Raw genomic sequence first — 13,236 nt, 5'->3', positions numbered from 1 at the left:
CAAACCTGCATGTGCTGTACAGAAGCTGCAGTCCGACCAGAGGCCACGGAGAGGCTAGGACCCGGATGTGGACTGGGAGGGACCCGGATGTGGACTGGGAAAGACCCAGATGTCACCTATCTCTGGGTCCACTGAGGTGCCAGGACCCAGATGTGAACTGGGAGAAACCCGGATGTCACCTATCTCCGGGTCCACTGAGGGGCCAGGACCCGGATGTGGACTAGAAGGGACCCGGATGTCACTTTTTTCCATGTCCACTGACCCGGATGTGGCATGGAGAAACCGGATGTCACTTTCCTCCAGATGCACTGATGGGTCAGGATCCGGATGTGGACTAGGAGGGACCCGGATGTCACCTTCCTTCATGTCCACTGAGGGGCCAGTACACGGATGTGGACTGGGAGGGACCCGGATGTCTCCCTCATTTGTGTCCACTGACCCAGATGTGGCCTGGGGAACCCGGATGTCACTTATCTCCAGGTCCACTGAAGGGCCAGGACCCGGATGTGGACTGGGGGACCCGGATGTCACCCTCCTCCGTGTCCACTCTCCCGGATGTGGCGTCAGGGACCCAGATGTCACTTATCTCCAGGTCCACTGAGGGGCCAGGACCCGGATGTGGACTGGGGGACCCGGATGTCACCTATCTCCAGGTCCACTGAGGGGCCAGGACCCGGATGTTGCATGGGGAACCCGGATGTTATGTAAGTCCACGTCCATTAACCTGGATGTGGACTGTGGCAGGGACCCAGATATGTGCTGGGCAGGACCCGGATATCACATCCACAGGCCTGGCTGTGGCGTGTGGAGTCCCGGATGTCATGCTCCTCTCCTTCCACTGACAGGGTCTAGGACCCAGATGTGGTGTGGGGATCCCGGATGTCAGGTCCCTCCACATCCACTGAGGGTCCAGGACCAAGATGTGGAATGGGAACTACCCAGATGTTAGGGACCTCCAGGTCCATGAACCTGGATGTGGGGTGAGTACCCAGATGTTAGGGACCTCCAGGTCCATGAACCTGGATGTGGGGTGAGTACCCAGATGTTAGGGACCTCCAGGTCCGTGAACCCGTATGTGGGGTCGGTACCCAGATGTTAGGGATCTCCAGGTACGGGAACCCAGATGTGGAGGCGAGTACCAGGATGTTACTTAACTCCAGGTCCACTGGCAGGCGCCAGGACCCGGATGTGAGGGGTTTGGACCCGGATGTGAGGGTTGGGACCCAGATGTGAGGGGTTGAGAGAGGTGGAACCCAGATGTGGGCGGAGCGGGCACTCCACACCTTGGCCCCGGGCTCCAGCTGCGCTTTGGCCGTTGGGGTCCTTTCCCAGACTCGGAGGCAATAAAGCAGCCATGCTGCTTCTGGATGGAATTCTTCCTCACTTCCGCCCCCCAGCGCAGGCCAAGCCCTCCTGAGTCCCTCACTTCCTCCCCAGCCCAGGCCACACCCTCCTGAGCTCTGGCACGCCCTACTGAGCACAGGCCACGCCCCCTGGGCACAGGCCACGCTCCCTGACGGTCCTGACTCTTATTGCAGCCCTCCATGTAGTTCTCGAGGTTTCCCTCCTCCCCTTCCTCCTGCCTCTGCCAGGCCTGGCAATTTCTTGGCGCCCAGCCCAGAAACTCCAGGCTTTTCCCTTTCTTCCCTGCCTTCCCCTTCAGCACCACATCCTGTTCCTTTCCAAGGAACAAGGGGACTTTTATTTTGGAGGGGGGTTGTGGAGTTCTGGCTGCTGGAGTGACGTGGACATTTGACCCCTGCGAGCTTCCTGGCTGGCAGGGAGAGCAGCAGGCCCAGGCGCTGATGGCAGAGAACTGTGGATGTGAGTTCGTCCTCTGGGGAACACGGGGAGAGGTGTGGGGACCCGGGGTGGGGGGGCTTCGATTGCTTTTTGGAGCCCCCCCGGATGTCCCACCATGCCCTGGGGTGGGGGTTGCAGGGCCCTGCCACAAGCCTGGAAAGACAAGGTGAGGGGCTGATGTACTGGTGGGGGCAACAGCAGCCTGGCCCTGGGGTGGCCGGATGTTCCTCAGCTCTTCCCCACTTCCTGCTTCCGGCCTTCTCTTCCAGGAAACGGGGAGCATCATGGGAAGGATGCGATCCTGGGCGCCATGTTGGTCAGGAGAGGGCCTGGAGGGAGGGGGAGTCCTCCCATCCCTCCTCCCATCCACCCATCCATCCATCCACCCATCCATCCACCCATCCATCCACCCACCCATCCACCCAACCATCCATCCACCCACCCATCCATCCATCCATCCACCCATCCACCTATTCATCCACCCATCCATCCACCCATCCATCCATCCATCCATCCACCCATCCACCTATTCATCCATCCATCCATCCATCCACCCACCCATCCACCCATCCACCCATCCATCCATTCATCCATCCACCCACCCATCCATACATACACCCACCCACCCATCCATCCATCCACCCATCCATCCATCCACCCACCCATCCATCCATCCACCCATCCACCCATCCATCCATCTACCCATCCACCCATCCATCCATCCACTCATCCACCCATCCACTCATCCATCCAACCATCCATCCATCCACCCATCCATCCATCCATCCATCCACCCATCCACCTATCCATCCAACCATCCATCCATCCACCCATCCATTCACCCATCCATCCATCCATCCACCCATCCACCTATCCATCCATCCATCCACCCATCCATCCACCCATCCACCCCTCCTCCTCCTCTCTCTCCTCCTCAGGTCGCACAGCAGCTGCGCAGCCCCACCCCTCGCCTTCCTCCTCCTCCTCCTCCCCCCTGTCCCCTGCGCAGGCCCCGCCCCCTCGCGCCCCAACTTCCTGCTGCTCTTGGCCGACGACCTGGGCCTGGGCGACCTGGGCAGCTTCGGGAACCGCAGCCTGCGGTGAGCAGAGGGGGAGGCCCGGATGTAGGGCCTTAGTTACCCGGATGTGGGAGCTCAGATCCCTGGATGTTCCACCAGGAGAACTGTATAGACATCTAGTAACTCAGTTCCCCGGATGTTGGATGTTAGTATCGTGGATGTTGGATATCAAATCCCTGGATGTTGGATCTTAGTGCCCCGGATGTTGGATATCAGGTCCCCGGATGTTACATGTTAGTACCCCGGATTTGAAGACCAGGTCCCCGGATGTTGGAGACCAGGTCCCCGGATGTTGGATCTTAATGCCCCGGATGTTGGATATCAGGTCCCCGGATGTTAAATCTTAATACCCCGGATGTGGGAAATCAGGTTCCCGGATGTTGGACTTCAGTTCCCTGGATGTTGGATGTTAGTACCCCGGATGTTGGAGACTAGGTCCCCGGATGTTGGATGTTAGTGCCCTGGATGTTGGATATCAGGTCCCTGGATGTTAAATCTTAGTACCCCGGATGTGGGAGATTATGTCCCCAGATATTGGACTTCAGTGCCCCAGATGTAGGAGCTCAGGTCCCCAGATGTTGGAGGTTAGTGCTCCGAATGTGGGAGCTCAGGTCCCCGGATGTTAGCTATTAGTACCCTGGATGTTGTAGCTCAGTGCCCCGGATGTTGGATCTTATTCCTCTGGATGTAGGAGCCCAGGTGCCTGGATGTTAGATCTTAGTGTCCTGGATGTTGGATATCAGGTCCCCGATGTTAGATGTTAGTACCCCGGATGTTGGATATCAGATCCTCGGATGTGGGATGTTAGTGCCCTGGATGTTGAAGGACAGGTCCACGGATGTTAGATCTTAATGCCCCGGATGTGGGAAATCAGGTTCCCGGATGTTAGATGTTAGTGCTCCGGATGTTGGAGATCAGGTCCCCGATGTTGGAGATCAGGTCCCCGGATGTTGAATCTTACTGCCCTGGATGTTGGATATCAGGTCCCCGGATGTTACATGTTAGTACCCCAGATGTTAGAGCTCAGTTCCCCGGATGTTCCACCAGGAGAACTGTATAGACATCTAGTGGACCTCAGGTCCCCGGATGTTGGATGTTAGGTCCCCGGATGTTGGAGTTCAATTCCCAGGATGTTAGATCTCAGTTCCCTGAATGTTGAAGATCAGGTCCCCGGATGTTGGATATCAGATCCCTGGATGTGGGATGTTAGTGCCCCGGATGTTGGAGATCAGGTCCTCGGATGTTAAATCTTAGTATAACCCAGATGTGGGAAATCAGGTTCCCAGATGTTAGATGTTAGTACCCCAGATGTTGGAGATCAGGCCCCCGGATGTTGGATATCAGATCCCTGGATGTTGGATCTTAGTGTCCCAGATGTTGGAGACCAGGTACCCAGATGTTTGAGCTCAGGTCCCAGAGGTTGGATCTTAGTTGTCCGGATGTAGGCCCTCAGGTCCCCGGATGTTGGGCCTTAGATCCCCGGATGTAGGAGTCCAGTCCACAGATATAGATCTTAGTACCCTGGATGTGGGATCTCAGGGCCCCAGATGTTGGACCTTAGATCCCAGGATGTTGGACCTCAGGTCCCCAGATGTTGGATCTTAGTATCCCGGATGTGGGATCTCAAGTCCCCGGATGTTGGATCTTAGATCCCCGGATGTGGGATCTCAGGGCCCTGGATGTTGGAGTTCAGCTCCTGGGATGTTGTGCATTAGATCCCCGGATGTTAGACCCCAGGTCCCCGTATGTTCTAGGCTGTGACTCAGTTTTCCTCTCCCCCCACAGCACCCCGCACCTGGACGGCCTGGCCCGGGACGGCGTGCGGCTGACCCAGCACCTGGAGGCAGCGTCCGTCTGCAGCCCGAGCCGTGCGGCCTTCCTGACGGGACGCTACCCTGTGCGCCTGGGTCGGTATGGGGGGGTGGGACATTTGGGGAATGGAGGGGGCGGTGGGGGGGAGGTGGGGGCGGGACATCCGGGGATCTGAGAGCCAACATCCGGGGGTACTAAGATCCAACATCCATGGACCTGATATCCAACATCTGGGGATCTGAGACCCAACATCGGGGATCTAAAGCCTAACATCCGGGGAACTGAGCACCAACATCCAGGGCACTGAGCTCTAACATCCAGGGACTTCATCTCTGACATCCAGTTACTAAGATCCAACATCCGGGGATCTGAGCACCAACATCCGGGGCACTGAACTCTAACATCTGGGGACCTTATCTCTAACATCCATTGTACTAAGATCCAACATCCGGGGATCTGAGGCCTAACATTCTGGGAACTGAACTCCAACATCCGAGGACCTGACATCCACCATCCGGGGTACTAAGATCCAACATCCGGGAACCTAAGCCCCAACATCCAGGGAACAGAGCTCCAACATCTGGGGATCTGAGGGCCAACATACTCGAATCTGAGCTCCAATATCCGGGGTTGTAAGATCCAACATCCAGGGAACTGAGCTACAACATTTGGGTAACTGAAGTCCAACATCTGGGGTCCTGATATCCACCATACAGGGCACTGAACTCCATCATCCGGGGATCTGAGGGCCAACATCCGGGATACTAACATCAAACATCCGGGGACCTGAGGTCCAACATCCAGGGAACTGAGGCTCAACATCTAGGGCACTGAGGTCCATCAGAGGGAGGGGAGGGCTACTCTGAGGATCTCAGGTTCAAATTCCTGAGACTCTGGGACTTCCCCCCTGAAACGCCAGGAAACCGGAAGTGATGCCATATTGGTTTCCCCCGGGGGCTCACAGGGCTGGGGTCCTTTCCACCCCGGGTGCGCAGGTCCCAGGCTATCCCAGACACAGCAGGCCTTCCCCCTGAAGGTGCTAGATACTCCCTCCTGACCCGGGACGCCATCATCACTGACCTAGGGTCCTTCTCCTCTCTCTTGGAAGGCATGGTGACCACCAACGGGGCGCGCGTGCTGCAGTGGGCAGCCGTGTCGGGCGGGCTGCCCACCTCCGAGATCACCTTCGCCAAGATCCTGCAGGAGCAGGGATATGCCACCGGCCTCATAGGTAAGAAAGAAGTCATCCATCCACCCATCCATCTATCCACCCATCCCCCATCCATCCACCCATCCATCCATCCATCCGCCCATCCATCCATCCATCCATCCATCCACCCATCCATCCATCCATCCATCCATCCACCCATCCACCCATCCATCCATCCATCCACTCATCTATCCATCCATCCACCCATCCACCTATTCATCCATCCATCCATCCATCCACCCACCCATTCCCCTATTCATCCATCCATCCATCCATCCACCCACCCATCCACCCACCCAACCATCCACCCACCCATCCATCCACCCATCCATCCACCCATCCATTCACTCATCCATCCATCTCTTCCCCTCCAGGCAAATGGCACCTGGGCCTCAACTGTGAGTCCCCCACTGACCACTGCCACCACCCCCTGAACCACGGGTTTGACTCCTTCTTCGGGGTCCCCTTCACCCTGATGGGGGACTGCCTGCAAGCGGAGCCCTCGGAGAAGCGAGCGCGTCTGCAAGGGCCCCTGGACCTGGGGGCTCAGCTGCTGCTGCTTTCCCTGCTCTGCCTGGCCGCTGGGAAGGTCACGGGCCTGCTGGGCCTGCGCTGGGTGCCCTGGGTGCTGGGCCCCGGATGTGGGGCCTTGCTCCTGGCCTGCACCTCCCGCCTCCTGGGTATCTTCATCGTCCATGCTGACTGCTTCCTGATGAGGGATCACCAGGTCGTCCAGCAGCCTCTGAGGTTTGAGGCCAGCGCGGGGCTCTTCTTGCGGGAGGCTGAGGCCTTCATCCACAGGTCAGCCTGGGGTCGGGGAGGGGGACCAATTCCATCTACTAGATCTCTATAGTCAACTGGTAGACCTTAGATCCCTGGATGTACATCCAGTAGATCTCTATAGACATCTGGTAGACCTCAGGTCCCCGGATGTTCCATCTAGTAGATCTGTAGAGACATCTGGTAAACCTCAGATCAGACCATGATCGATTATTGGTAGTATTGATCAGATCATGATCGATTATTGGTAATAACTGATCAGATGATGTTCGATTATTGGTAATAACTGATCAGCTCATGTTCAATTATTGGTATTATCGATCAGATGATGTTCGATTATTGGTATTATCGATCACATCACAATCGAATATTGGTATTATTGATCAGATCCTGTTCGATTATTAGTAATATCTGATCAGCTCATGTTCTATTATTGGTCATATCGATCAGATGTTTGATTATTGGTAATAACTGATCAGATCTGTTTGATTATTGGTAATAACTGATCGGATCACGATTTTGGTATTTTTGATCAGATCACTATTGATTATTGGTATTATCGATCAGATCATGATCGATTATTGGTATTATCGATCAGATCAGGATCGATTATTGGTAATATCTGATCAGATCAGGATCAATTATCGATCATCTGATCGATTATTGGCAATACCTGATCAGGTCGGTTATCAGTGAGGTTATTGATGGTGGGGGCGGGGTCTGACGTGGATCCGCAGGCACCAGGCCCGCCCCTTCCTCCTCCTCGTCTCCTTCCTCCACGTCCACGTCCCGCTGGTCACCTCACCTGCCTTCCGGGGCCGCAGCGCGCACGGCGCCTACGGCGACAACGTGGAGGAGCTTGACTGGATGGTGGGTGAGTGCGGGGGGGCAGGAACTGAGGCATGGTGCGTGGGATGGGGGAAACAGAGGCACGGGGGTGGGGTGAGCAGGATAGGGAAACTGAGGCATGGGGACGGGGTGAGCGGGATGGGGAAACTGAGGCACAGGGGTGGGGTGAGTGGGTTGGGGGAAACTGAGGCACAGAGATGGGGTGAGCGGGATGGGGGAAACTGAGGCATGGGAACGGGGTCAATGGGTTGGGGTAAACTGAGGCACGGTGCATTTGGGTAAACTGAGGCACGGGGACGGGGTCAGTGTGTTGGGGATAAACTGAGGCATGGGGTTTGGGTAAACTGAGGCATGGTGCATTTGGGTAAACTGAGTCACTGGGCATGTTGGGGGTAAACTGAGGCACGGTGCACTTGGGTAAACTGAGGCACGGTGCATGTTGGGTAAACTGAAGCACGGTGCATGTTCAGGGTGAACTGAGGCACGGTGCATTTGGGTAAACTGAGGTACGGTGGATGTGGGTAAACTGAGGCCCGAGTATAGGGGTAAACTGAGGCACGGTGCATGTTGGGTAAACTGAGTCACTGGGTATTGGGGTAAACTGAGGCACGGTGTATTTGGGTAAACTGAGGCATGGTGCATGTTGGGTAAACTGAGTCACTGGGCATGTTGGGTAAACTGAGACATGGTGCATGTTGGGTAAACTGAGGCACGGGGACGAGGTGAGTGGGTTGAGTAAACTGAGGCACCGGGATGGGAGTAAACTGAGGCACGGGGACGGGGTCAGCGGGTTGGGGTAAACTGAGGCACGGTGCATTTGGGTAAACAGGCACGGTGCACTTGGGTAAACTGAGGCCCAAATATAGGGGTAAACTGAGGCACGGTGCATGTTTAGGGTAAACTGAGGCACGGTGCACTTGGGTAAACTGAGGCAAAGTGCATTTGGGTAAACTGAGGCACAGTGCATGTTGGGGGTAAACTGAGGCACAGTGCATTTGGGTAAACTGAGGCCCGGTGAGCGTTGGGGGTAAACTGAGGCACGGTGGGTGCCTGTTGGGTAAACTAAGTCACTGGGCATTGAGGATAAACTGAAGCACGATGGAAATTTGTAAACTGAGTCATGATGCATGTTGGGTAAACTGAGGCACTGTGGATGCTGGGGGTAAACTGAGGCACGGACCCATTTCCCCTCCACCCCCCCCCCCGCAGGGCGACTGCTGGCAGCGCTGGACGGTGCGGGGCTGGGGCGCCGCACCCTCGTCTACTTCACGTCGGACCACGGTGCCTCACTGGAGGCCCGGGCTGGGGGCGCCCGCCTCGGGGGTTCCAACGGCGTGCACCGAGGCGAGGGGGAAACTGAGGCAGGGTGGGCGGGGCCTCCCACGCAGCCCGACCCCGCCCCTTGACCTTTGCCCTCCGCCCCCCCATGCAGGTGGCAAAGGCATGGGCGGCTGGGAGGGCGGCATCCGGGTCCCTGGGCTGGTGCGCTGGCCCGGGACCCTGCCCGCAGGGCGCCTGGTGCCTGAGCCCACCAGCCTCATGGACCTGTTCCCCACCGTGGTGCGCCTGGCCGGGGGCTGGGTTCCAGCGGACAGGTAGGAGTTCGCCTGCCTGGGTCCCCACGGGGTGGAGGAGAAGGGGGGTCATCCGGGGCCTCGGGGATCCCGAGGGGGGGGAGGCTGAGGCCTGCACATCCGGGTCTCTGGTTGCTCAGAAGCCTGCACATCTGGGTCTTTGAGGGCTCAGGCCTTGACATCGGGTCTCTGGGGGCTCAGAAGCCTTTACATCCGGGTAACTAAGGGCTCAGGCCTGCAAATCTGGACCTCTGAGCACTCAGAAGCCTGGACATCTGGTTCTCTGAGGACTCAGGCCTTCATATCCGGGTCTCTAAGGCATCAGGGCTGCACATCCAGGTCTCTGAGTACCTAGGCCCAGGTCTCAGGCCTGGACATCCAGGTCTCTGAGGGCTCAGGCCTGCACATCCGGGACTCTGGGATCTCAGGCCTGCACATCCGGGTCTCTGAGCGCTCAGAAGCTTGGATATCTGGGTCTCTGAGGCCTCAGGCCTGCACATCCAGGTCTCTAAGACCAGAGGCCTGGGTCTTAGACCTGCACATCCGGGTCTCTGGGGGCTCAGAAACCTGGACATCTGGGTCTCTGGGATTTCTGGCCTGCACATCCGGGCCTCTGAGCGCTCAGAAGACTGCACATCCGGGTCTCTGAGTGTTCAGGAGCCTGGACATCCGGGTCTTGAAGGCCTCAGAAGCCTGCACATCCAGGTCTCTGAGGGCTCAGAAGCCTGCACATCCGGGTCTCTAAAGGCTCAAGCCTTGACATCCAGGTCTCTGGGATCTCTGGCCTGCACATCCGGGTTTCTGGGGGCTCTGGCCTGCACATCCGGGTCTCTGAGTGCCCAGAAGCCTGCACATCCGGGTCCCGCAGGGAGGTGGACGGCCGGGACCTGATGCCCGCGCTGCTGGGGACGGCGCTGGCCGCAGGCCACGACTTCCTGCTGCACTACTGCGAGGCCCGGCTGCACGCCGTGCGCTGGTTCGACCGCCCAAGTGAGTGCCTCGACCTCAGTTGGGCCCTGGGGCGGGGGAGGGAGCTGCATGCATGCGCGCAGGGACCCGGATGCAAGGCCTGGGGGTGGGAGACCCGGATGTGGGAATCCCTGGATGTGGGAATCCTGGGATGTGAGGACCTGGATGGAAGGCATGAGATGGGAATCCCCGGATGTAAGGTCCCGGATGTGAAGTCCCCGATGGGAATTCCCGGATGTGAGGTACTGGATGAGAATCCCTGGATGTGAGGCCCCGGATGTGAGGTCCCAAATGGGAATCCCTGGATGTGAGGTCCCAGATGAGAATCCCCGGATGTGAGTCCCCGGATGTGAGGTCCCACATGTGAATGCCCGGATGTGGCCCCCCCCGGATGTGAATCCCCGGATGTGAAGCCCCAGATGTAAGGTTCTGGATGTGAGGTTCCGGATGTGAATTCCCGGATGTGAGGTCCTGCATGTGAATCCCCGGATGTGAGGTCCTAGATGGGAATCCCCGGATGTGAATACCCAGATGTGAAGTCCTGAATGGGAATCCCTGGATGTAAGGTCTTGCATGTGAATGCCCGGATGCGAATCCCTGGATGTGATGTCCTGGATGTGAATTCCCGGATGGGAATCCCCGGATGTGAGGCCCCGGATGTTACTCCCCCACCCCCCGCAGGCCACACGGTGTGGAAGCTGCACTTCGCCACTCCACGCTTCGACCCGCCGGGCTCGGGCACCTGCCTCGGTTTCCCTGCCTGCGCCTGCTCGGGGCGGCGAATGACCCGCCACCGGCGGCCACTGCTCTTTGACCTGACGGCGGACCCAGGGGAGACTCGCCCGCTGCAGGGCCCGATGGCGACGCGCAGGCGCGTGGAGGCCGCGGTGGCCCGGATGCTGCGCATGCGCCGCCCCCTCGCGGCCCCGCCCCTCGCCCCTGCACACAACACCTGGAGCCCGCGCCTGCAGCCCTGCTGCTCGCCCGGACCGCTCTGTGCCTGCGACCACCTGATCCCCGACCTCTGACCCCGACCCGACCCCCAACCACCAACTTCCCTGGGGCTATGGCAGATCCTGGCCTGCGCCTCTCACATCCGGGGACTCACATCCGGGTATTAAACATCTGGGTATACTCAAATACAGAAATTCCCACATCCGGGGATTCCCACATACAGACTCTCACATCCAGGGATTCCTACATCCGGGGATTCCTACATCCGGGGATTCTCACATCCGGGGATTCTCACTTCTGGTGACACATCCGGGGATTCCCGGGGATGTATTTACACATCTGGGGAATCCTACATCCGGGGACTTTTACACCCGGGGATTCTCACAACCAGAGACTCTCACATCCGGGGACTTTTACATCCGAGGATTCTCACATCCAGAGACTCTCACATCTGGGGATTCCTACATACAGACTCTCACATCCAGAGATTCTCACATCCGGGGAGTCTCACATCCGGAAATTCTCACATCCAGAGATTCTCCCATCCAGAGATTCCCACATCCAGGGATTCTCATATCCGGGGATTCCCACATCCGGGGATTCTCAGACCAGGGAATTCCCACATCTGGGGAAATCTCACACCCGGGGATTCCCACATCTGGGGATTCTCGCATCCAGGGATTCTCACATCTGGGGATTCCCACAGCCGGGGATTCTCACATCCGGGGATTCCCACATGTAGAGATTCCTACATCCGGGGATTGTCACATCCAGGGACTTTTACATCCAGAGACTTTCACATGCGGGGATTCTCACATCTGGGGAACTCTTACATCCGGGGATTTTCACATTCAGAGAGTCTCACATCTGGGGATTCTCAGACCCAGGGATTCCCACATCCGGGGACTCTCACATCCTGAGCCTCTCATCCTGGACCTCCACCTTGGTCCTCCCATCCGGGGCCTTTTCCCAGCCTCCCATCCGGGGCCCTCTCACATCCGGGCCTATGTCCTCTAACTTCTCACACAATAAAACCTCATGAGCACCGCACCGCACGGCAGGGTCAGGGGTCACCGGGGTCAGAAGCCGGGCACTGGTCCTGCCTTCCATTTCAGGTCATTTCCGGTTGATGCTAGGATACAGGGCTGGTCCCCCCTTCCATTTCAGGCCACTTCTGGTCGTTGCTAGGGTATAGGACTAGTCTCACCTTCCATTTCAGGTCATTTCCAGTCATTGCTAGGGTATAGGACTACTCCCACCTTCCACTTCAGGTCATTTCCGGTCATTGCTAAGGTATAGGACTAGTCCCACTTTCCATTTCAGGCCACTTCTGGTCATTGCTAGGGTATAGGACTGGTCCCGCCTTCCATTTCAGAACATTTCCGGTCGTAATACAGGGCTGGTCCCACCTTCCATTTCAGGTCATTTCCGGTGGTTGCTAGGGTATTGGACTAGTCCCGCCTTCCATTTCAGGCCATTTCCGGTGGTTGCTAGGGTATTGGACTAATCCAACCTTCCATTTCAGACCATTTCCAGTGGGTTGCTAGGATACAGGCTTGGTCTTGCCCTCCTCTAGGACATCCCACCACCTAGATTCACACCTGATTGGCCTATTCCATGAAAGCCCTGCCCTCACTTTCCTAATTCACTTGTCATTGGTCCAGCTGTAAGACATGCCCTTTAGCCCCCCCACAAATCCAACTCGCTGCTGATTGGACCTCACACGACAGTCCTGCCCCTAACTACCTGAACTCGGATTCAGATTGGCCCAGCGGGATTGGAGAAGTGGGGTACCCGGATGTTGGCCCACTCTAAGGGGGGTCGGTGGTTGGGTGGATGGATGGGTGGATGACCAGGCCTGCGACCTCTTCCCCTTCTGTGCCTGTCCCAGGGGACCCCAATGACCTCTCCAGGGATTGACCCAGATGGGCCTATAGCTCCTTATGGCGGTAGGATAAGTCGAGGTTGGAGGTCTGTGTCTCCCTAGGCCTAGGATGCATTGCACCTGCACGACATCCGGGTCTTCTCTGGAGGGAGGGACCCATTGGCTTCCCCGGGGACTCCTCCAGCCACGCCCCTGCTCTGATTGGCTGACACGCCTGTCTCTCCATCCTTTGGCCCTGCCCAGGGAAGCTGGGGGTCCGGTCCCGCCTCTTCCTTGGGTGATATTGAAAGGCAGGGCATGCTGTCCATCATCCCTGGGTCC

General features: G+C 57.6%; 1 protein-coding gene across 13 annotated transcripts; it reads left to right on the top strand.

Annotated features, from left to right (window-relative positions):
- Positions 1 to 77: 77 nt before the first annotated feature.
- On the top strand, positions 78 to 11,110 carry LOC122126425 (arylsulfatase L-like). 13 transcript variants are annotated; one of them, XM_042701031.1, is made up of 12 exons: positions 78 to 704; positions 1,664 to 1,824; positions 2,073 to 2,119; positions 2,742 to 2,903; positions 4,668 to 4,789; positions 5,803 to 5,925; positions 6,279 to 6,705; positions 7,422 to 7,558; positions 8,743 to 8,877; positions 8,966 to 9,128; positions 9,976 to 10,097; positions 10,758 to 11,110. In XM_042701031.1, the coding sequence occupies exons 3-12, from the start codon at positions 2,088 to 2,090 to the stop codon at positions 11,102 to 11,104; spliced, it is 1,770 nt and encodes a 589-aa protein (XP_042556965.1). In that variant the 5' UTR covers positions 78 to 704; positions 1,664 to 1,824; positions 2,073 to 2,087; the 3' UTR covers positions 11,105 to 11,110. The 13 variants fall into 13 exon arrangements, with proteins under 13 accessions (XP_042556965.1, XP_042556967.1, XP_042556977.1 ...); XM_042701030.1 differs by lacking the exon at positions 78 to 704 and adding an exon at positions 853 to 864 and having other exon boundaries at positions 1,243 to 1,824; XM_042701033.1 differs by lacking the exons at positions 78 to 704; positions 9,976 to 10,097 and having other exon boundaries at positions 713 to 1,824; positions 7,422 to 7,554.
- The last annotated feature ends 2,126 nt before the right edge of the window (positions 11,111 to 13,236 follow it).

The sequence above is a fragment of the Dipodomys spectabilis genome, unplaced genomic scaffold (assembly GCF_019054845.1).
Source record: "Dipodomys spectabilis isolate Male_0828 unplaced genomic scaffold, ASM1905484v1 ptg000278l, whole genome shotgun sequence".
Lineage (NCBI taxonomy): Eukaryota > Metazoa > Chordata > Mammalia > Rodentia > Heteromyidae > Dipodomys > Dipodomys spectabilis.
This window is presented reverse-complemented; position numbering and strand designations above follow the sequence as displayed.